At 42.2% G+C, this 23,881-nt stretch overlaps 3 protein-coding genes across 3 annotated transcripts; all 3 read left to right on the top strand.

Annotated features, from left to right (window-relative positions):
* The first annotated feature begins 225 nt into the window (after positions 1-225).
* Positions 226-2,034, top strand: LOC118418245 (uncharacterized protein K02A2.6-like). Its single transcript, XM_035824090.1, has one exon. The coding sequence runs from the start codon at positions 226-228 to the stop codon at positions 2,032-2,034; it is 1,809 nt and encodes a 602-aa protein (XP_035679983.1).
* Positions 2,035-2,042: 8 nt separating this feature from the next.
* LOC118418661 lies at positions 2,043-4,100 on the top strand. The gene is made up of 2 exons (XM_035824668.1): positions 2,043-2,790; positions 2,997-4,100. Exons 1-2 carry the CDS (start codon positions 2,500-2,502, stop codon positions 3,192-3,194), a joined length of 489 nt encoding a protein of 162 aa, XP_035680561.1. The 5' UTR covers positions 2,043-2,499; the 3' UTR covers positions 3,195-4,100.
* A 2,811-nt stretch (positions 4,101-6,911) lies between these two features.
* On the top strand, positions 6,912-9,595 carry LOC118418662. Its single transcript, XM_035824669.1, has 2 exons — positions 6,912-8,654; positions 8,828-9,595. The coding sequence occupies exons 1-2, from the start codon at positions 8,257-8,259 to the stop codon at positions 8,886-8,888; spliced, it is 459 nt and encodes a 152-aa protein (XP_035680562.1). The 5' UTR covers positions 6,912-8,256; the 3' UTR covers positions 8,889-9,595.
* Positions 9,596-23,881: the final 14,286 nt, after the last annotated feature.

Below are 23,881 nucleotides of genomic sequence, written 5' to 3'. Positions count from 1 at the left end.
TTGAAAAGACACGACGATCGAGAGAAGACGATAAACGAGGTAGGCCCTTTCACTCAAAGACCCATTGTTTCAAGAAGTCCCAGGAAGTCGGGCAGGCATTCCAATGTCTGGAATCTGACAGCTCTAACTAGAGTCAGGCTGGGTCAAAGTTGCTGGAAGCCCCATCCATCACTGTCTTGTTAGGTCCAGTTATAACTTGACAACTTAAAAACAAGGCCTGAAACAATGGCGGAAGGCAGTAGTTTGAGACAGCCAGCCTGCCTAGATGTTAATGCAAGGAATCTTAACGTAGAGTGGAAGAAATGGAAGGAGGAGGCACTACTGTACATTGACCTGACTGTGTCAGATGATGCCAAGAAACGCAGAAAAACGTTGCGGTATCTCATGGGTGACCAGGCACGTAAAGTCCATGATACATTGACCATCCAAAAGGCAGATAATGATGGGAACATGGTGGCGGTTGCCAAAGAAGAACAAACCGTCGAACAGATTGTAGAAGCATTCGACAAATACTGCAACCCGAAACAAAACGAAACCATTGAAAGGTACAAGTTCTTTACCAGAGCACAGCAAGCGGGTGAAGCGTTTGACGCATACGCCACTCATCTCCGAAACCTAGCAAAATATTGCGGGTTTGGAGCGATCGAGGAGTCAGTGATCCGAGACAGGATCATTTGTGGAATCAACGATGCCAAGATAAGGGAGAGGCTACTGCGTGAGAAAGACTTGACCCTTGACAAATGTGAGGGGATATGCCGTACATCGGAGATCTCCATGCAAAATGTGAGGATGATAGGGCCGACAGCCGTACATGCTGTCCAACAGAAAACACAGGCAACACCCCAGAAGCCTATGACCAACTGTAGGTACTGTGGAAAGAGACACCGACAGCAGAGAGAGGCTTGTCCAGCGTATGGAAAACAGTGCTTGAAATGTAAAGGCCAAAATCATTTCGCAAAGGTGTGTAAGAGTGCCGATAAGAAACCTCGACAGGTTGGGAAGGCACATGCTCACGCCAGGAAGACAAAAGTCCACGCTCTGGAAGAAGATGACTACGTGATGACCATCACAGATACAAGACTACGCACCGAGAACACGTTCAGTATGTCCCACCCAAAGTATGCAAAGCAAGTGCATGCTAAGATGAAGTTAGAAGGACGCATGGTCAACTTTCAGCTTGACCTCGGAGCAACGTGTAATGTGATGCCGAAGCAGACATTGCTCAGAAACAAGATACAGTACAAGACAAGTGGAGCACAGAGAGTGTTGAAGATGTACAATAACTCAGAGATAGTGTCAGAGGGAGAGACTGACCTGAAGATGATCAACCCCAAGACTGGGAAGAGGTATGTGGTGAACTTTGTGGTCATTGACTCGGACAGTATGCCGTTGCTTGGAGCGAACGCCATACAGCAGATTGGAGTAGTGACTGTTCATTACGATAGAATCCTAGCGATCCGTGGTAGCATACCCATGGATGAGACAAGCACTGTCAACAAGCCGTTGACAAAGGAGAGTCTGATCCAAGAGTACAAAGATGTATTCACTGGGTTAGGAAGGCTGCCAGGAGAATGTCATCTAGAAACAGATGACAGCATCACACCTAAGGTCCACCCACCAAGAAGAGTGCCCGTAGCAATAAAAGAGCAGCTCAAGACGGAGCTAGACAGAATGACGAGAGAAGGAGTGATAGAACCGGTGACAGTACCAACACCATGGGTGTCAAGCCTAGTCACCGTGAGGAAGCCATCGGGAAAGCTGCGAATTTGCATTGACCCAAGGGACCTAAATAAAGCCCTCAAGGGAAGTCATTATCCAGCACCGACGATTGAAGACATAATCCCAGAGCTAAGTAAAGCCAAGGTGTTCAGTGTCCTTGATGCCAAGAATGGCTATTGGCAAGTAGCCTTGGACGAAGAAAGCTCAGTTCTGACGACGTTCAACACTCCCAATGGACGCTATAAGTGGAAACGCCTCCCCTTTGGGATTAAATCGTCCCAATGGTCAAGGCCGATTCGGACTGGAGATGGGTAGTAGTACTGTTGTTTAGGGAGCAGAACCGCCTTGTTGCACAGTCTTAGCCCGGTCCTAGTAAACGAATAGGTACTTTTGTAGACAAGTTGTATTCATGTTTAGGTAGCGTTGTTATTTAGATTATGTGTTAGTATTGACATTGTGGTTTTAAGGATATAGATGGGATGACAGAGGTAGATAGGATCTTTGAACCAGTACTGAAGGACAGCTCATGTAGGTAGGCCCGAGCGAAGCACTGTTGATCGCGGTCGCCCACTGTAACGCGAGTGACGTTTTATTAGCCCTTGCTATTGCGGCAAATATTGGTACCTTTATCTGTTGCAAATAAAGCTAGATGAAGGCATCTCTTGGATTGTGGTAGTAGGGTAATTGTATCATGTTAAATACACATAGCAACTGCTTTCTTTTCTGGTTTAAAGACATGTTTTTTAGCTTTTCTACTTTTTTTCTAGGCTCTTCGGCAGAATGGTTGTCATACCATTTGAAAGAGTTGCTCTCCACAAACTGGGTAACGTCGAGCGGACGGACTGCGAACGAAACCTGAAGGAAGCCAAGGAAATGGCCAGCCGGGAAATTGAGCAAGTCATTGCTCTTCGCAAGAAACTGGCAGTGGTTGACAGTGAGGGGAAGCTGAGACCATCGCCAGCCTTCCTCCAGGATATGCCGGGGCTTGTCGCAAAGTTTGAGGCCATCATGCCAAACGATGAGGGACGCTCAGCCCGCAACTATGCCACTATTGCACGGATTGTTTTGGGGGTAGGGAGACACACTGTTAAAATAAGCAATATAATGCTATTAATGCAGAGCAGCAGAAGAAACTCTCAAAAATGATTGTATTAGATTAGGGTAATGCATTGGAGAAGGATTCTTGACGTCAAAAAATACAACCCTGGAATATCTAATAATAAGTATATTGCATATCAATCATTGTAATGACAACATTCTCATCAATGCTCTTACAGTTGTTACAGATTGCCGGGATGGAAGATGAGGAGGAGCCCTTTTGGCAGTTTGTCACAGACAAGATCGGTCCCCAGATCAGAGGGATGCAACAGCGTGCAGGAGTAGCAGGGGTTCCTGCGACACCACAGACCTCAGCAAACTGGCTATCACTGGTGTTCCAGGCACTCCAAACCCTGGACAGATTGGACGTAAGATGAAAGTCTTATAATTACAGTCATGTTTTCTTAAGGGAAGTTATTTTCTTTCATTGGTGTTGAATGTAAACCAGTCTGTGTGTAAGTAAATACTATGAATGGATATTCATAATCCCCGAGCAGATCCACAATATTGTTGCTTGTGCAAATGTCATCATGCTTAATCTGCTAGAGTGAACATGTTTAGTGAAATGTCTCCTCTTTGGTCACTGATTGTGACTGTTTTTGTCATCATGAAATGACAAAAGGAATATGAAAACTACATCAGGGTCATGTCTGTTCATTCGTGCCCTCAGTGTTGCCTTGTCAACATTATTAGGTTAAGGCAACATGGTGAGTGCCAATAGACGGAATCCATCGCACCAGCATTTTCATCTCCTTAAAGTATAAAAGGGCACTGACATTTCATACACGCAGAAGAGAAATCTCCCGAACATTTACACTTCGATGAATTAAGCACTGCGGTATATATAAGGGACCAATATTTTGTGGGGCAACCTTGGTGTTCTGCACCAGCCAGCAATGTTCTTCGCTTGTGTAATAACTTGAAAATTGTAGATACTGAAGATTTTATGGCTTTGATATTGTTTTCTATAAATCATTGTATGGACAATGTGTCCATTTATCTTATGTACACTCCATATTACATCTAATTGTGGCCGTTTGTGATAGGCTTTTCAATTTTATTTGGTCTCCTTTTAGCTGTGTGAGTGGCATACACGAGAGGCTTGATATTTTTTTACCTTGATTGAGGTCTTGTGTGTTCCCTGCCAAGTTATACCATTTTTAAGACTATTAAAAAGAATTGTACTGATTTCTCAGCATATAGGTAAGACTTTGTTAGTTAAACAGACACCGCTTCCAGTAGACTAGTATAGCCCACTACTATTCTGAGTAATTCGCATCAAATTGTGTGGCCTATTGAAATGAGGATGGGTCCCTCCCTTTGTACCATCTGGTGTGGCACGTACAATTTTATGTCCAGGAATCTGATAGAGCTGTCCATGTTTTAAAAATCAAGAAAAGACTTGTTAGATTGATTGATTGTATTCAACAGATCCTTGAGATGGTGAATCCAAGTATTCAACCGAGGACTGCCAACCCGGACTGTGACTGTGCAGAGGCTGTGGCCTTCCATTGCGAGAGTCTCGAGAACTTCCTGGAGAAGAACTATGAACACCTGGACCACTTGAGCGTAAAGGGTGCATTGAAGAGACATGGAGGCTGCGTCAGCCTGAAGACGATCTTTGCTGACAGAGGAAAAGACCCGGGACTGGATCATATGCCTGCAGTGTGTTTTTTTTTCTATTCGAAAGGGCATTTTTCTCCGTAAATATACATGCAGTCAGTAATGGAGTTACGTATTTTTGTCATCAGAAACTGCCTGTTTCAGCGCATTATATTTTGACCTGTGCTCTGTCATGTTTAATTTCATTATTACCTATTATGCATTTTAAGAGCTGTTTAGGCTACGGTAACTCTGCATGCTCATCATTACTTTTTTTTTTGTTTTCCTTGTCAGAGTTTCCAGAGAAGATGTTACATTTCATCACATCACTCTGGAATATCCCCTGTCACATGGATTTGGATATAACGATCGAGTTCTTGGAAGAAGGTACAGATGACCTTCCAGAGGCATCCACATGCGGGAATACGCTGCGCATCCCAACTGCAATATCGTATACTGACTTCCGTAGAAGACTGGTGACAGCTGTGACTTTGGGCTATGTCGGCACAGATCAGAGCTAATTTCTACCTCAGACAAATTGAATGAGCATACATGACCAATGCGTTTAGAGAGTATGTACACTTTGAGATGTGGAGAAAAACATGCTTTTCAATTATTTTGGCCTGAGGAAAACTTATCTTTATTGTTCAGTGCAATTTATTGACTGGTTAAAGTTGAAGTTGTTTTGTAATGCTATTGGGATGCTAAATCATGAATAAAGAAAAAGTGAAGAGAAAATTTTTATTTTTTTTCTTGTTAGTATAAAATGATGACTTGTGAACGTTTCACTGCTGTAGATCGCGTTATTATTCCATCATGTCTTCAACTAGCAGGACACAAATTGCTGTAACTACATAATTTTTATATATATGTATGGGTGTATTTATGGATACATTTTTATTTTATCTTAACATTGGATACGTTATCAAGATCGTACAGACTTTTACTTTCATTGTGTTATTCTTATAGTTTGAAAGTATTTGGAAATGCTCAAGAAGGTACCATGTTCTTTTGGTTTGGTTGTAAAACAAGGAAAACGTGCTATGGGATGTATGCATGTTTGGGTGTGAGCTTCAGCTAGAAAGTATACGTATCACAGGATATGCTCAAGAAGGCACCCATGTTCCCTTGGTTTGGTTGTTAAACAAGGTCTTTATTTTGAACAGCCCGAAAGCATGACCCTGTTTAAAGATTGTTAGTGTCTTTTTCAGATTATCTCAGATGTATCACCTTCTTGTATGGATGACTATTTTAATGTTCATGGTCACCCTTGACCAAGAAGATTTTTATTGTTCTGCATGCTTTTAGATTGAAGGCAGTTTGTCTTTCTAGTGACTTTTTATATTCTTTTGTACCTTTTTGTTATATGATACACTGGCTGCTGTATACTAGTACATGTTGCATTGGAGTGGTCATTTGCAGTAGTATCTAGTAAAGCCTGTTGTAAAATATACATGCTTTAAGTGCCTACCGAAGAAGTACTTTATACAAGAATGTATACAATAAAAAGAAGAAGAGTTCTTTAAAAAAGTAAGTGTTGAGATTGTGGATGAACTGAACTGTTGAGATTGTTGAGACTTTTAATTTCATGATGTTATTCTTTCAGTTTGAAATTTGTAAGTGTTAAAGGCACCCATGTTTCCTAAGTTTGGGTCTGAAACAAATCTCTTTAGTTTGAACCACTCAAAAGCATGAATCCATGTTTAAAAAATGGACTTTTCCACAGATTATCACAGATGTATCACCTGCTTGTATGGATGACTTTTTTGTTCATGGTCATCCTTGACCAAAAGTTTTTTAATTCTGTTCTGCATGCTTTTAGATTGAAGGCAGTTTGTCTTTCTAGTGAATCTTTATATTCTTTTTTTTTGTTTTGTTTTGTTTTAGGATAAACTGGCTAATGTATGACGATGACTCATGTAACATTTGAGTGGCCATTTGCAGTAGTACTCATGTTGCAAAATATGTATGTTCATCATCACCTTGTCTTTTCAACACAAGATTCTTTAAGACCTTCTGCAACTTCTGTGCAGGTGTATTATTTGTTGCTTTTCAAGCTAAAAACTTACTACAACCCCAAACTTTTGCAATATTCTTTTTTGCCTTGTTGCTTCCTTTCTGAAAAAAAAATCGAAGAACCAGTATTAAGTTACATTAAAAAGGTTGACCACATGACGAAAAACAAAGAGTATGGATTTTTCATTTGTGTTTTCATATTTCCTTCTACCTTCAAGTAATGCTGACATTGGCATTTATTTCCTCATTTTGTGGCTACCTTGCATGATCTACAGTAAACGCTTGAATTACTTTGAAGCCATTGAAAAAATATAACAGTTCCAGGTAGTGTCATTAAAGTTTTGAAGGTAGTGTCATTGCAGGTAGTGTCATTAAAGTTTTGAAGGATATAAGTACAGTCATACCTAAAAGCTGTACTTTTGATAATTTTAAAATACTGGCAGTTACTGTACAGTAATTGTGTTTGCAGTTACTGTACAGTAATTGTGTTTGCTTTTTTTCTAGTTGAAAACTTACGATTCTTTATGTTTTGTATGAGCCCTCATCATGGGTTGGGGGGTTGTTCTCCTATGATGCCACAAGCAAAACACAACCATGGGCCACCCTACAAGGCATGGTGTTATCAGGGGTTGTCAGATGCATTTCCTCATACTCATAACCATTGTACTCCAAGGTAAAAATTGGCCCACATTTTTGTTGATCATGCACTTTTTCAGTCCAAAGTAATTCAATAATACCTGAGAACCAACAAGTAAGACTGATCTAAACAAAAGCATAAGGTGTCAATGTGTCATCTTTATTTGGCAGCTTGGCTCCTTAAGAGCGGCATTGTCAATTTTCACATGCCAGCACAACTACAAAGGCACCAAAAGACTTTAAATACCGGTAGTACAAATGAGAAAACTATTGAAAGCTTGAATAACACCAAATCATCATAACTGACAGAAAAGGGAAACAACTGGCCTTGCCATGATGAAAGATACACTACAGTTGTTATAAATGTTGACAGATCAGAGTGAAAAGCAATCATCAGTAAACTTTACATCAAAAACCTTATCATCACCATTAATGAGGATGTCCCTATGGGAAAGTCCTTTCGGTCATGGCAGCGTAAAAGGCCAGAAATCCACAATTATTCACATACTTCTGAGGTGAATAACGTTGTTGTTGGGGTTCAAGTCACGGAACCAGGTAAGCACGACAAATAAATAAATCTACTAACGTCCTCGGAAAAGCAAAGGAACATTAAGTCTTTACTATGTATTGACTACCATGACACGTTTGCTATTGATGTCACCGCTGACCAAACGCACCCCCCCCATTGAACTCATTGTATTACATTCTGTATCCATTAAATGACTTGCCAATGCGATGAAGTTTCTTACAGTGTGAACGCTGTTCATGTGAATAAACCTTCATTGATGCCAGATAAGCACAACAAATAGCCTCATCAGAGCATAATGTCAATAATGACAGGGTTTTACTAGAGGGTCAATGATATTTTCGTTTTGGCCAACAGAAACTTGATCATCGCCTGAAGGCTTTGAAGGCGAAGAAATCATATAACAGGGATTCCGTGCCTTCAAAACTAGCCATACAGAAGATTGCCTCTGAAGGACGACAGTCCAGATCCACCAAGGGAGGCCTCTCCCTCGCGGAGATAGCCAAACGCCAAAGAGCATCGACAGAAGGACGTGACGTACCGGGCTACCTGCAGGTAGTTATGACGTCTCCTTCCGCCATAATGCTGTGGTCTCAAGAGACCATCAAGATTTATCACGGCAGAGGAAAGTACGACATCGTCTACTTGGACGCCGGCAAATGTCAGAGCGAAAGGATGGAGGGAAGCCCTACTACGCGTACGAGCTGGTTGTCCGATATCCAAAGAAAGGACGAATGCCGATGCCCTGCGCGACACTTGTGACAAACAACCACAGTGTACCCCACATCACATTCTTTCTACAATCATTCCGTTATGCCGAATCAAAAGTGTACCATCACAATACCAAGGTCAACCCCCGATTGATCATGGCCGACAGGAGAATGGCGCTCATCATCTCCCCGTTGAATGTGTACTGCACTGAAACACTCCAGCGTTTTCTGGACCGATGTTACAGGATTGTAACTGGGGTGGCCAAAGCAGAAGACATTGAGATGACCATCAACCACACCTGCGCCTCCCATTCGATGAAAAATGCCAAGATAGCTGTCAACAAGCAGTACGTATTCTTTCTTGAAATATTTATCAAATATGTCTCTTGTAAAAGTCATTTGCAAGACAAACTGCCATAGCCTATATGGGGTAACCTGATTTAAGTGTATAGGACATTGACTTATGTCATTATTACTGGCAAAATCTTATATTTTGGACCTATTTGTATTATGTTCCTAGCTACAAGTCAAAGAAGAAGTTCGGCATGTACGTCATGGTTCTTCTGTTGAGAACGCAGTGACTTACGCAGCTGGATAACATTGTTCGACATCTGGTAATCCTCCTGTATTCACAACAAAATACTGAGGGAGTGAAGCGAAGCTGGAAGTTCCTGTCAGAAACCATTGACTCAAAGGACGAGACGATTGAAGAGTATGAGGGGGGAAACGAGAAGACATGTCTTCCGGAAGACGCAGAAAATGAGGTAAGAGGACTTGATTATTACTATGGGCGGTTGATTATAATCTTTACTTCCATATTTCTAGAACATCACAAAGGACAACAGAACACAAGGAACCATGGAGCAAAGCCAAAAGGAACTGAAGCGTGTTCGCTGCAACAAGCGAAAATTCACATCCTTAGAGGCTTTCGCAGATGCGTATGAGGACGACCATAAGAAACTGTGCCGCGAATACTATGACGGGTTGGAGGGAGGCAAGATACAAATGGAAAGATCATCGATCGGGGTGAAGGTTAGTCTTCGAGAGGACTTACAATTTTAACAGTAAGATTATCATTATGCGTGCTTGTTCTAAAGGAATTAGATATATTATCTGTGAGTAAAGAACGCATTATCATTAGTGATGTAATAATGGGTTTAGGACTGGAACCACTGGTCAAGAGGAATCTGAATCTGATCATGAGTGCAAACCCCAAAACTCAAGCCGGACAAGGCCTGGAACCACTGGTCAAGAGGAATCTGAATCTGATCAAAGTTACTTCTACCATTCCTCCCATAAAGGAAGGCAGCACATTTATTGTTGATTCTTCAGCAATGGCTTCGCTTTTTAACAGCTACTTTGTCTCTCAATCTTCCATAGAATCAGCGCATCACTGCCGGAATTTCACTATCTCACAACCAGTCGTTTACTTCGTCAACACCACTCCAGAAGAAGTTATACTCTACGTCAAGGAGCTAGATATCAACAAGTCACATGGATATGACAATATCGACAACCGTTTCCTTTAACCCTTGTCCTGCTGGCAACTTTTTACCCATATACCCTCCCTGTTTTGGACTATTTTTAGGTACTTTGCACCTAAGTAACCCTATAATGTTATACATCACTAGAAAGCTGAGAGTCTCTACTTTTAAAAAATGTCTTGAAAGTTTTACCCTGAGTCATAAAAAATGATATGCAAGGGTAATAAATCAATAAAACAGGATATTTTCATAAACTCTTGTATTATAATACCTGAATTTTTTAAATAATGTTAGTATCAACACTACAACATTCCTATGACATCCTGATAACATCAGAGCCACACATGCAGCAATAAAAATTACCCAGGTGAGTTTATGGCTAGGTATTGTCCTGGGTGCTGAACAGGCTGTTCAATAGAATATTGCAACATATGTTCAGCTCCACTTGTCACTAATTATTTGCCACATCCAGGCACTCAATGAACTCCACAAAGGTAACCAAGGTCAATTTTTCAGCTTTACAGCCTGTCCTAAGTCATTTTCTGTAGCGTGGGGGTGATTTTCCATGAAATTGGTAAAGTTCATGTGCATATCTTGTTTCCTGATGTTCAGCAGCATTTCGTCACCATTCTTGGTCCAAATTGGATATTCTGCTTCAGAATCGGTGGAGAAATACTCCTTATGCACTTGTAACCAAGTTAACTTTGACATGTTAGCGACTAAACTAAGAATTTATGCCTCAAAAGACAAAAAAAACATGAAAAAGCACATCTGCAGACGACAGTCGGCCATCTTGGCTCATTAACATAATTTATGCCCGCAAAGAACTCTGGGATTGATTGCGCAACCAGGATATTGACCCTTGACCCCATTCATGCAGCCCCCAGGTTCTTCCCAGCTGTTCCTGGTTACCACACAGAAGTATCATATGTCCCTGTGGGAAATACCCCCAACCGGTTATATAACCGGATCCGCAGGACAAGGGTCCTTTTATAGCTGATAAAGTTAGCTACATTTTTAATTTATCATTGTGTCATGGACATTTCCCCAAGATCTGGAAATATGCCAATGTTATACCTATCTACAAAAAAGGTTACCCTTATAAGCGATAAAAGCAACTACCGTCCCGTGTCTTTACTACCAATATTGTCAAAAGTCCTGGAAAAAATAGTTTATAAACACCTTTACAATCATCTAATGCAGAACAGTCTTCTTTACCGGCTCCAATCTGGGTTTATCAGAGGTGATGCATGTTGTCGATAACGCGAGTTATTCTGCTTCCTGTTTAAATGCTGATTTAGAGAAAATACACAGATGGGCTGTACAGTGGTTAATGGAATTGAACCCAGCCAAAACAGTTGACATGTGTTTTCAACCAGTTATTTTATATATAGCACATGATATTAGATAGCTACATACGGTTTCCGAAAATACTGCCAGCACAAAGTAATGTATTTATGTATCTTATGACATGTCCACATGCTGGATGAATCGATTTTATTTTCAAATTAACTGATTTCACAGAGAAAAAAAACGCTGGAGACGCCGAACGCCAGTTCGGGAACGGAGACCTGGAAGAGACCTCGGTGCATCTGTCGTTCAATATCAGTGATTTTGTTGCGGTAGCATACAACGAAGGGTGGTATCTGGGCGAGGTTTGTTTTACTACAGACAGCATCGTCAAAATCTCCTCAAAGCCGGTGGAGAAGCGGTTTATCTTCGCACTTGAAAATAAGGTCCCATTGTCAAGGATGGGTAGGGCGTATGCATTGAATAATTATGACGATATCCGTACGTCATACGACACCTACTACAAGAAATATTTCGCGTAGGGCGATCAGTTTTCTAAGGCTTAACTACTTAAACTATTTGATTGCATAGTAATGCATTGGTACCAGACACACTGTGTCCAGACAACGACAGAGGAAATGTGAATGGCACAAACGAAGCCCTGCGCCAGGCTGGCCATCCACCGGTACAAAAACAGGATTGTGTCCAACACAACAAGCTGAATCAACGCAAACGCGTCTTTAATCTGGACCTGTATGTCTTCAATGGTGGAAAAGCCACCCAGGAGATGAGTAAAGAGGACGTCGAAAGGTGGGGCACTATCTTGCGGACAGGTGCAGCAGTGCCTTAAATAGTGCCAGAAAGCGCCATTTCCACAATGACCGGGATTTCTTTGATGCAATCGAAAAAAAAACGCGCCAGACTGTATGGTTGGTATTTACTTCTTAGATACTGTGATCACTCCCAGTCATGGGCGCAGTTGCTGACTGTGCCTTTGATACACTGGCCATAACCAACACCGTCTTCATAACTCAAGTTCCACTTCCTGTCGGCGTACACGTGGTCCACCCCTTACCCCCTTACTTATTGATTCCTTTGACTCGCTCTTCCCTACCACCCCCTAACACCATCCCAGCTCATTCGTAGCCTCGTCTCCTCGCGTACGGGCTGCATTTATTGCTCTCTCTCTCTCTATGCATCGCAGTTTTTCGTGTTTTTTTTTCTGACCACGTCTACAAGGTAGAGACGGAGCAGGATGGAACTGAAGTGCCATGCAGTGTCATCAGCTCAAAGGCCATCAGCACCACTGCAAAGTTCAACACCGACATGACCCTCCCAGAGTAGGAGATGCTTAGGATTATGAACCTGGTGTAGCTAAAATAGTTTTCCCTTTTGTGTTTTATCATATTTCATCTGGCAATCCTTCATGAAAGTTCTCGGCCACACACCAGACGATTCCGGCAGCATTGGAATCGACCAAAGCGTAAACGTGAACGACACATTTTGTTCAAAGTAGAGAAGGATTGCATACTTGTTTCAGAAATGAGCCTACTATTACAACTTATCTGAATTATCAACACCACCCACTCACCCACCAAGAAATGTCAGGATACCATAGTCTTAAAGTCATGGTACCCAGGGCAGAAGATCTGCATAGATGAGGGATGGTCCCCTTCCGTGGCAACGTTCACTTTCCAACCCAGACAAGTACAGTCTGGAGGGCATATGTGCTGTGCGATTCAGAGAATGGAAACTGTTGCCAATTCCAGTTTTCCCAGTTTCGCTCGAGGGCATACAAAGGCGTTGCTGTAAGATTATTGGGATACCTGTCGAGTCCTTGCCTTCCCTGTCCATGAGGCGAGATCAGACAACATTACGTACCATTCAAAACATACTGAAAGATGATGGCAGTCCTCTACATGAGTTAATATCTACCACTCAGAGCAACTACAGCTTGCAACGTCCTTAAAACCCACCTCCTCTTTCAGTAGAATGAAGAGGCACGCCCCGTCTTTCATGCCCCGTGCACTGAAACTCTACTCAAAGAGCTGTACTGTATGACAGATTTTATAATGTATGCCAGCATACATATAATGTCAGCAGGATGACAACACCGCGTCCACGTTCAACGTTGAACCAGCAGTCGGGGTGACAACCCTGCGTTCGTCATCGCCAATCAACATTGATTCCGACTCAGACAATGGCATGGACGAGGGAGAGGATGGAGATGACGTAGAGGAAACGTGAGTAAGGCTTCCCGGCCTGATTTCTAAAATGATAAGGCCCCTTTCCACTGGACGGCGATCACGTAGCGCTCTCACTGCGGCCTAAAACAAATGTGTGTGACGTCGATTTCATACTGGGTATATCATACAAACTGTAAGGTGACTGAAAAGGCAGCAAAACACACAATGCGTAAAAAGTTAGTTTTTTCTATAAATTCCATTGAACGATCTGTCAAATTTTATAGTATGTTGCAGAGAGCGCGGCAAAAGAAGATGCCTCTCCATTCATATGCCGTGATGCATAAATCATCTGGATTGCGGAATGTGCAGATGTTATCAACAGCGGCACCCTTTTTGTGCATAACGAAGTTCGATAAAAAAAGTTCAAACCAGTTTCGGGGGGTGGGGGTGTATTATACACACATCAATGTGGATTTCGTAAAAAAAATATTGTACATCCATGGCGCTCTTGCAACTTGTTAAAAAAATAACCACGTTTAGAAAATACGGAATACACTACAGGAATATTTCTGGACCTTTCAATAGCTTCTGATACTATAGATCACAATATACTTCTCAAGAAACTATTCAAATACGGATTTACCAGCTCAGCCCTTTGTTGGAAGCAGACATTTGACTTACAGAACACAAGTCACAGGAGTCTGGGCGTATGACAATATCAATCTCATGAAAAGGGTTTGCCATGTGAGAAAATTATTATTTTCATTTCCTTTTATTCCATATGTCATGCAACAACATATTTTTCTTCTATACTTAAAAAAGGTATTTTTCTCAGACTCTCACAAAAAAACTACATGTGATAGAAGATGCTATATAAGCAGTAGAACATGACTTCATCTTTTTGATGATGGAAGAAATCTGTGAAAATTGACAATCATAAATGATTTTTTTTAAATCACAAAATTTTGAAAATGCTTTGAAGAGCTTGCAATGATCTGGCTAGCATTTGGTCATCCTTCAATGGACAGGAGTGTTTCCCTAATACTTGAAAAACGTGCTAAAGCAACGCAGATAACAGCTACCACAAGAAATCTTATTTGTACAACCGAAATGCCCACAGGGGGACGTTATGAGACAGAGTACAGTACAGTACAGTGTTCTGTTCTGTTGGGAGAAGATCAAAGGTGAAATGCCTTTCCATGTCCAATCTGATGTTTTCGATAGAATGTCTTCCCATTGACCGACAGACCCAATCGACATTCTCCTTGGCAACGTTAATTTTAAGAATGATTTTTAAAGTGCATTATATTCGATCACACATAGTCGCATGGCTAGGGGACTCGTGCCAAGACCAGTGTATCTGTCCAATCTGGATGCGGCAGTCCGGCAGCGCAGTTCCGGCATGGGAGGAGATAAGCTGCCGGGAGCCTGCTCGTCTACCATAGAGCAGGCTAAACCATGAGTACAAAGTACACGGGTTAGACTTTGGAGAGACGAGCCACAAGGGAGAGCCTACTGCTAAGCCTCCCCCTTATGTCGAATAAAAACGAGCCGATGAGGCAAGGCTAAGCTTTGGACTCTTCCTTGAGGACATGCATGATGCCTGAGTTGGTGTCTTCCTTTAACACCATGGGAGATGGCGCCGTAAGACAGAAACGCTTCAACCAGCTTGTTAAAAGAGTATGCTATTTTAATAGACAAGAAATACTTCCAGATGTGCAAAAGAACTGGGAGACTGTGACCATGCAGCAACAGGTCAGTTTGTCAAAACGTGATCATATATATTGCGATCTCCATGCTTTAATTGGGTTTGAAACATATGCAGATGCAGCCCTTACTGAGCTGGAAACAAAAGTGTGGCGGCAAAGGGATGGGCCGCTGGGCGTGGAAAATCTTCGCGAGTTCCAAGACAAGAGTGGAAAGTACACTTGGCCCCTGAAGGACTGCGCCACACAAAGGCTCATAAGGACAACCTGTTCTGCCTTTGGGCCAGAGGAAGCCAAAGTGCCGGGCGAATTCAGACATTCAAGGATTTTCTGCACTTGTCCTTTAAGTCCGTTGATGGTGAGGAGGTGCAGAAAAACAAGAGCCTTGTCAAACTGCTATCGTTCCATGCAAACCGGTTCAACATCGTGTTTAAAGCCGCTGCAGCAGTATACCAACACAAGGATGATATCCGAATGTTGTTTAAAGAGAGGTTCGTGAAGGCGGACAACAAACTGCTGCATGCTGTGCTGGCAGACTGGCCTTGTGATCCGCTACTTGCAGGCCGCAGGGCATAAAATACCATAGTAGAAAGTTTTTAGAACACACAAGGTGAGACTGTCAGAAACTTTGTACCTACAGCGTGAAAGAACTGAAAGCAGTCTGTGTCCAACATTCATAAAGTTCTTTTTATGTCAGTGCATAGAAAAGGGGGACATGTTGGAAGTATTAGAAGGATGATATGGATGCATACCTGCTTATGTTTGAAAGGTTTGCGGCGTCATACCAATCTTCCGCGAGTACAACAACCCTTACGACAAGAACGAGTACATTGTAAGTAAGTAAGCTAAAATGCGGACTTTGTGAGTCTACTCAACCCTACCTTCTTTCACGATGGCCGCCCTGCACTGACTGAATTCCACACAGAACCAAAGAACTTCTCCTGTATCAGTGTGCATAAACATCTGGGATGTCACCAGACTCCAAATGAACATTCAGACAGGCATGTGCAGTGATAGAGGAATGTATGCCCCGCTCGTGACGTACGATGTCTGTATATGAGATTGCATATTATACAAAGGGGATATGCATGAAGCAGAAAGCTGTCCAACGTGTAAGGAGCCGCGTTATGACAGTGCGGAAAAGCCGAGAAAGCAGTACATCTTTTTCCCTCTCATATACCCCCTGTAGTCACTTAACGGTATACCTGAGATAAGCAAGACTGCTACAAGACCACGCAGCAAAGTTAAAAGATGAGCCTCCCAGGTTTGTATCGGACATACAGGAAACGAACAAATGGAAAGAACAGCATGGAGCCAGTTTTTTTCAAGGTGAACCGTTTGGTTGACAAGGACTTGGGTAGCGTAGTAATGAAGCTTTTCAACAAGGTGACTTTGTTTAGCCGGAATTACACCAGCTTAATAGCCAAAGTTTAGAACCTCGGCGCAGATCACACAGGTGTAACGTAGGAATGTGCCTCGGACATTCTTGCCCTTATAAAGGCTCTTTTGGATGGCATTACTTATGCTGTACCTCGTTCATACAAGGCCGCAATGTCTCAAGCCAACGATCTGCTTCCGAAATGTGAAAGGTTTGACGCCTGTCCAAACGACTGTGCTGTTTTCCACTGGGAACATCGGAATGCAGACAGCTGCCCTATCTGCGATGAAGAACGAAGGGACAGAAGAGAGAAGCCTAAAAATGAATATCACTACTTCTCCCTGAGTGAAGCTGTTAAAGCGCTGTACGGAGTTCCTGACATCGCAAAGAAATCACGAGAAGACGCTGGCTAACGAGGTGCCCCGGTTGGTGCGAGACATCCAGGCGAGACATCAAAGTGGAAGGAGTTGTACTCAGAAGATGGATTTTTCAAGGTAGGCATCACGAAGTCATTTTAAAGTCTTCAACATCGTATCAAAACTTATGAAGGTCATTGACAAAGAGTAAATTACTCAGTGCTATGCCACGTGTGTGCTCTACATCTGCTTTGAGACGCTAAGTTAACTGCCATCGTACAAAGGGAAGAAGATGTCTTATCATATGAGGTCTTCGCCAATCTCAATGTTAAGGACAAGGGCCAGAGTTCGGGCTTCAAGCAGAACCAGGTATGAAGGGGAGGATCAAGCTTGGCTGTAGTAACAAATAATACAGAAGCTGAGCCTAGCTGTCGGTATTGCGAGAGGACCAACCACCACCTGCAGACCGTCTGCAGAGTGTTAGGCGGCAAATCACATTGGCTCCACGCGCACCGACTCATACATTGGCTTGGCGCACCGACTTTACATCCTCGATGATCTTACTGTGGTTAGGAACACCACCACCTACCGTCCTCTATCACATGCAGCAACTGTTGATGATGACTCTAACGCCACAATTTTTGTTAACATTACAGGAATCCCTGGAGTTGTGTATATTCAATACCATGCAGCTACACTTACTAACTGCATTTTGCGTGTCTTTGGTGGTTTATATCAGAAGCAGTCTGTCTATTCTGATGCAAACCTGAAAGAAACTAGTCATACTCTAGATTTCACTGATATTGCTTCATCTTCATTTCAGACCGTCGAAGGAAGTGAACACTCAGGCCTACCAGCGTGCTTTTGATAGTTGTAAAATTGCCACTTTTTATGCAGGGAAGTGATTTGGGTTGCCTGTGTATATTCCGTCTTGGTCGGGTATTCTAATCTATACACCCAATCTAATCTATACACCCAGAACAGTTGCGCGTCTGCAAATGCTCTCTTGAAAAGAAGGCAGTCATTTTTACCGCAAGACTTAAATAAGTTCATTCAGACCATCAGAAAACTAGTTTCCTGGCAGTAGGATCAAATAGTCCTGGCGTCGGAGCGCCTAAGGAACTCAACGCAGAGGACCCTGAATACGTTGCTGGGCACAATCCGACCTGTGATCACATACTTTCGGAAATCTTACCTGGGGAAGTTGGTCCTGAAAGAGAAGCAAGAAGGACTTGGTGTACCAGCCAATTCTGTCTTGCTGGACTGTAAGACCAGGTGGAACTCCATACATCTAATGATAGAAAGATTCATCCAACAATACCCTGCAGTCATGGCAGCCACAATGGAGACATTTGTACATGTAGCTGGACTGCTGTACAAGATGGCCACAGCTATGTCCACTGAGCAAAGGCCAACAAGCTGGCATGGTCCTCCCGATGATGGACAAACTAAAGAACCACTTCAGTGCATCACCCGATGACAGCCCCTTTGCTGTAAGTCTGAAAGCATGTGTCCTGGACGGGAGGCCACCGCACTAGATGCCAGATTCAAAACGTTCTGCAAGGGGGAAGATGTGTGGGACCGACTTTGCCACAAAGTCACAGCAAAACCGGACCTGAACCTAAACCTCTCTACTCGGACCTGGACTTTCGAACCTGATCAAGCCAAAAGGTATCCAGCCCTACATTGTAACAATGCATATGCTAGTGACATTTAGAATCCGATGATCTACATCTGTTACGTATACCAGGCATGACCACAAACACCACTACTACTAAAACACAGTCATCTATTTCTCACGAAACTAGTAACTGTGACATAAGCTCTTTACTTTTTAATCCATTTGACCTGAATGAAAATGTAAGTGAATCGCCTTTTTCATCCCTTGACCCTGATGTAAACTACTATCATAGTTTCTCCAATAACAATACACAGTACTACAACATTGACTCTTTGAACATGAGCACATGTCTATCAAGTAAAGAAACATCAAATTCTCTTTCCATGTTCCATTTGAATGTTAGAAGCCTTCCGCGCCACTTTGAGGAACTCAATGAATACCTATACACTCTGAATCATAGTTTTTCAGCCATTGCTATTACCGAAACTTGGCTTACTGAAATTACTTCTCAAAATTAGAATATTCCTGGATATAAAAGCATTCATCACTGTAGACATGACAGGATAGGAGGGGGGGGGGGGTTCTTTATACATAAGAAATGACTTATCATATATAGAAAGAAAAGACCTGGAGTTCGAAACCAATGAGTCAGGCTCACAGGGCATCTTCATTGAAATTTGCTCAAGTGGCGATGATGGGGAAAAAGTTATCATTGGGTGCGTATACCGGCCTCCTAATACCGATATCCCACAATTTAATGATCAATTGACAGAGTGTATGACTAAGATTAACAAAGAAAAGAAGGTACGTTATATATTAGGGGACTTTAATATTGACTTACTCAAAACTTCACATTCCCCTACTTCAGATCACGTAAATAATCTCTTCTCTTCCTCATTCTTAACTCTTGTGCATAAACCTACCAGAATTACCCCACATTCTGCTACTTTGATTGACAATATAATATATATACAAACACACTTGACTCCAACTTAAAGGCTGGAATCATGGTCACAGACATTTCTGATCACTTCCCAATTTTCTTGATATTTGGATCAGAGGAAAATGGGACTGAACCTTTGAAAATGTTAATTGTTATTCCTATCGTCAGATAAATGAGACGAACAAAGAAAAATTCATTGACTCCCTAACAAACACATCTTGGGATCCCGTCTTGGTAGAAACAGACAGAATTGGCTTACGATAAGTTTCTTAATACTTTCACTTTACTCTTTGACGAATCTTTTCCAATGAAAACAGCAAAAATCGGCCAATCTCCTCCCCAGGATCCTTCAAGAATAAGGTATCTGCAATGACCATTATCTCAAGATTCATTGAATAATGTGGTTAGAGCGACATGGGGAATCGCCAACAAAACCAAGCTGCTACAATCACCTAATTGAAGTCAGTCCAGGCCACACGGTTGGTGTGCCAGCCCAGAGTATCAACGTTTCCAGCATGTAACACAATACACATATACCATGGTGTACCATCTGCTCCAGTCCCTGGGTAAATACAACTTCGTCAATCTGTCTTGCGAAAGCGTTGAGCAGAAAAACCACACACAGAACAAGAGATTCCACCAGGGAAGTCAGAAAAGTGCAAGGGGCAGCATGTGGACCTTACACATATGTCACGCCGCAAAACACCGTAAATCTGCACGGGCAGTTACGATTAGAGACGGAAGAAAAAGAAAAGCGAAGTGACAACTAAGTATGCTTCAACTTCTTTGTCCAAAATTGCCGAAGGACCGCTCTATAGATTGACAGATCGAGAGTTCAAGGTTGAGAAATTTAATAACAAATGCAGGAAATTTTAAGTTATGCTGGCAGAATCACGCCCTGATAAGAGCTAACCACCACTTGGTGCATCAAATTGAACACCTGCATCAGGGAGGCGCGCCGCACCCTGTCCCCGGCAGAATGATTCTGTTAACCCTCAAACACCCGAGTGGGGTCCGTTTGGACCCCAGGTGTACATTTTGAAGTGCCATTTGAACATTTTTGATCTGAAGAAAAAATCCTTCCGTGACTTTGTCAGTCAATATGTCTTATACCTTCTCCTAAGTTTCCGCAAAGATTGGTACAATAATGTGGAAGTTATAAAGACAGTTTGTGTTCAGTCCCTCTGGGGTCCAAACGGACTCCAGCAAAAATGTGCAGTTTTTAGAACAAACATTGTAGGCTAACTCCTTAACCACTTATAGTATGACTATCAAACTTTCAGACAATAATACGAATGTAAACCTAAATCCTCACAAAAATTTCTGTGTCATCAACATATAATGTGACGACATTATGACGTCATTTGCCATCTTGGATTTTGGCCAATGACGTCATGAAATTAGCATAAATTATAAATTCTAAGTCATGAAAATAGCATTGAATTTCATCGAACTTAATTGTTGTCAGAAAACAGGTGTTGTTTATCAAGAAAACCTTTTTTAAATTGAAATTGTCAAATTTTGGCCAAAAAATGCCTGTTAGAATATGGTTACCATGGCAACCCCCAAAAATAATAAACTTTTTTTATTGACAAAAAACTTTTGCGAACAATATTTTGTGATAAATTGCCAAGTTTCGTAGCTTTAGCTCTAGCCGTTCATGAGTTATGCGACAAAAATGTTGCTGAGGGCCTCAAAATTCCCCTATCTGGTCGGAATAGGTTTAGTGCAAAACGTGGTCCTTCTGAACTTTTGCATAAATTATGATAATGAGTTAGAATAAGCAACACCTTAACATCTCAAAATCTTCCTCTTACATTGACGAAGCAATGTATATACATGAAATGATACTGAGATTTTATGAACAAAACATTTTGGGGTCCGTTTGGACCCCACTCGGTCATTTAAGTCGCAAAGAAAGGTCGGGTGCTTGAGGGTTAACCGCTTCTATTGTTCAGATGACAGCAGTGTACTTGGCGTTAGATAAAATCTTCAATGCTGTAATTTATAACATTCTGTACTATAGTGAGCTTTCAATTGTCGAAACATCCAACACATCCATCTAACTAAGCTGAACCAGCCCCCACTGAGCCAGAGGCACAGTCCCCGAAGTCTGGGTTTCCAAGAGGCTGGACAGCTGTAACGGTAGACCTAGCTAACAAACCCTGAGTAAGTTGGATGTTCTGCCACAATAGCTAAACATCGATGTCATCAGTGATGTGCCACGTTTTGATCTGCCACCAATGGTAACGTTCGATTGTAAAGTAGTTAAATATTGTTTTGGGAACCTTCTTTTATGATCAGATGTTGCAAGCTGTGCTGACTTCGTTTCAGAAAGATATTGACTTTGTATGAGTATGACACTTCTCTATCGGAGGTGTCCATTTGTTGATACGGTCTGCACCAGTACATTGCGTTGATTGATGTTCGCCTCATCTGACGAGCTTCTGTACAGGAAATGAAAAATAAAGAACCAAGATTAGTGGTGTAACAACTGTTCTTTTGCCTGTTGACGCGATAGATATGTCACATACCTGCATACCACATACGAGACAGTTGATACAAATAGTCGTATAACACGTTAAAAACATGAACACGACTTCATTGGTTTGTAAATACATGAAAACAATGTAAAACACAAATTAGATATGTGATATTTTCAACGAGTTCGAGAATATTGCAACGTAGAACGATCCAGTCCGCCAACACGTAAACAAATGGCATTCACTGGTGGCAGCCAATTTGTGGCCCGACACGGTGCAAACTTGTTTGAAAAAGACGGTTTAACACTTCAATGATTACGGTTCCTTTTTGTATTACAAAAGTGTCAGAGGGGCCCATACAGATGGCCCTGAGGAGACTTTAAATTCTGTCGTTATTGTTATTGTCTTGTTATTTTCTATACAACCCTCTTTACTGTATCCCCTCACTTTCTGGCGCGCTGTCGTGGTCTTCACCCCGAAAATGCCAAGACCACGGCTGCTGCAATTAATGAAGTACTTTCCCAGGTAACAAGTTCACTTCCACCATTAGACTTTGAACAACTACCTACCTTCCTACCAGCGATGCCCCTATGGGTACTGTATGATGAATTGACGGGTCCTGATGATCTACCCACTACAATTATCAAAGAATTCGCCTACGAGTTAAGTTCGCCAATGACATACATCTCCAATGCGTCACTGATGGAAGGATATGTACCAACACAATGGCGGCAAGCCAACATTGTACCACATCCGAAATCACGCCCTCCAAACATAAACGAATTTCGGCCAGTGTCCCTAACAGCAATTCTAGTCAAAGTGGTAGAGCGCATCATTTGCGCATGGATATTCAAAGACATTAGCCCCAACATTGATCATTGCCAGTTTGGTTGCATGAAGGGGAAGTCAACTACCCACTGTCTTGTTGATATAGTCCACAACCTTGTCAAGACATCGGATCAACCTGGGTCAATAAGGACATTAGTGATCACGGACTTCAGCAAAGCGTTTGACAGGGTCAACCATACAATCGCTATGTCGAGTATCCTTAACCTAGGACTGCGTCCGTCACTAGCCTCCTGGCTCATCGGTTGCTTGACGAATAGAAGTCAGAGGGTGCGTTATAAGAACACCTTCTCAGACTGGAGGAGTACAACATGTGGCCTCCCACAAGGGACGGTACTTGGCCCGATTATCTTTCTTGCTCTGATTAATAGTGCTGCCGAAAACTCAGTCTCCAGGCGATGGAAATTCGTCGACGACGACCTAGTTGCCAGAGACACCAAGAAAGAATAAATACATCAGATTCTTCACTGCCACTGACTACTATACGAAGTGGTGGGTAGAGGCGTTCCCCCTAACAGACAAATCAGCGATTTCTGTGGCCGTATAATGAATAAGACGGAACGGCAATGGACTGCATTTGCGTTTTTCTGACGTTTTCACACCCGTTCAGATATTAGATAAACGGTGTTTTCCTTGCATGTATGAAAAGAAACATTCCGTGTCTTTGTAACGACACCGATTTCCAATAAACGCTGTTTTGGGTGTAAATATGGTCTATAATTTCTTTTCCCCGTCAGCTAGGTCGCAATAATAAACTCCGTTGCTTGCTGGTTTCAAGGTATAAGTAATCAGTAAACCTTGTAGTTTTGCCCACATAATAAATTATCATATAGCCAAGCGCCGCGGACCAATCAGAAGTTAGTGAACGGTACAGGTGCCAAATTAGAAGATTTGGGCTCACCAGAACATCCCATTAGATACCCTGTTGCGATCGGACGACCCGGAACCAGAGGGGGGCAGAATGTTGCTGATGTGTTCGACCCTACCAATCCTATGCCGTTGAGTAAGAAAAAGCCACCAAAATTGCTAGCTGGCAGCTGTGGATTGAAACGTTACAAGTGACAATGTTGATCATGCTAGAGAACGAGCTATATAGAGCTTAAGAGTTAGTGGACTACCAATACCTGATAGAGGAGTTATACGTTAAATGCTCGAGTGCAAGTGTTTACGGATAAAAGATTCATTGGAACTTGATTGAGGAAAGTGTAATTGAAGAGATTGCTCCTCTGAATATTGGAGATAACCCTCAGGAAATTGATAGCATAACTGCAAATGGTTTGA

This window comes from Branchiostoma floridae, chromosome 6 (assembly GCF_000003815.2).
Source record: "Branchiostoma floridae strain S238N-H82 chromosome 6, Bfl_VNyyK, whole genome shotgun sequence".
Classification (NCBI taxonomy): Eukaryota; Metazoa; Chordata; class Leptocardii; order Amphioxiformes; family Branchiostomatidae; genus Branchiostoma; species Branchiostoma floridae.
Note: the sequence above shows the minus strand (reverse complement) of the source record. Positions and strands in the feature narration are given on the sequence as shown.

Coding starts and splice junctions, on each gene's coding strand:
- LOC118418245 (XM_035824090.1), top strand. CDS start 226: ATGGCGGAAGGCAGTAGTTTGAGACAGCCAGCCTGCCTAGATGTTAAT.
- LOC118418661 (XM_035824668.1), top strand. CDS start 2,500: ATGGTTGTCATACCATTTGAAAGAGTTGCTCTCCACAAACTGGGTAAC. Junction 2,791..2,996: donor TTGCACGGATTGTTTTGGGG/GTAGGGAGACAC, acceptor ATGCTCTTACAG/TTGTTACAGATTGCCGGGAT.
- LOC118418662 (XM_035824669.1), top strand. CDS start 8,257: ATGTCAGAGCGAAAGGATGGAGGGAAGCCCTACTACGCGTACGAGCTG. Junction 8,655..8,827: donor AAGATAGCTGTCAACAAGCA/GTACGTATTCTT, acceptor TTATGTTCCTAG/CTACAAGTCAAAGAAGAAGT.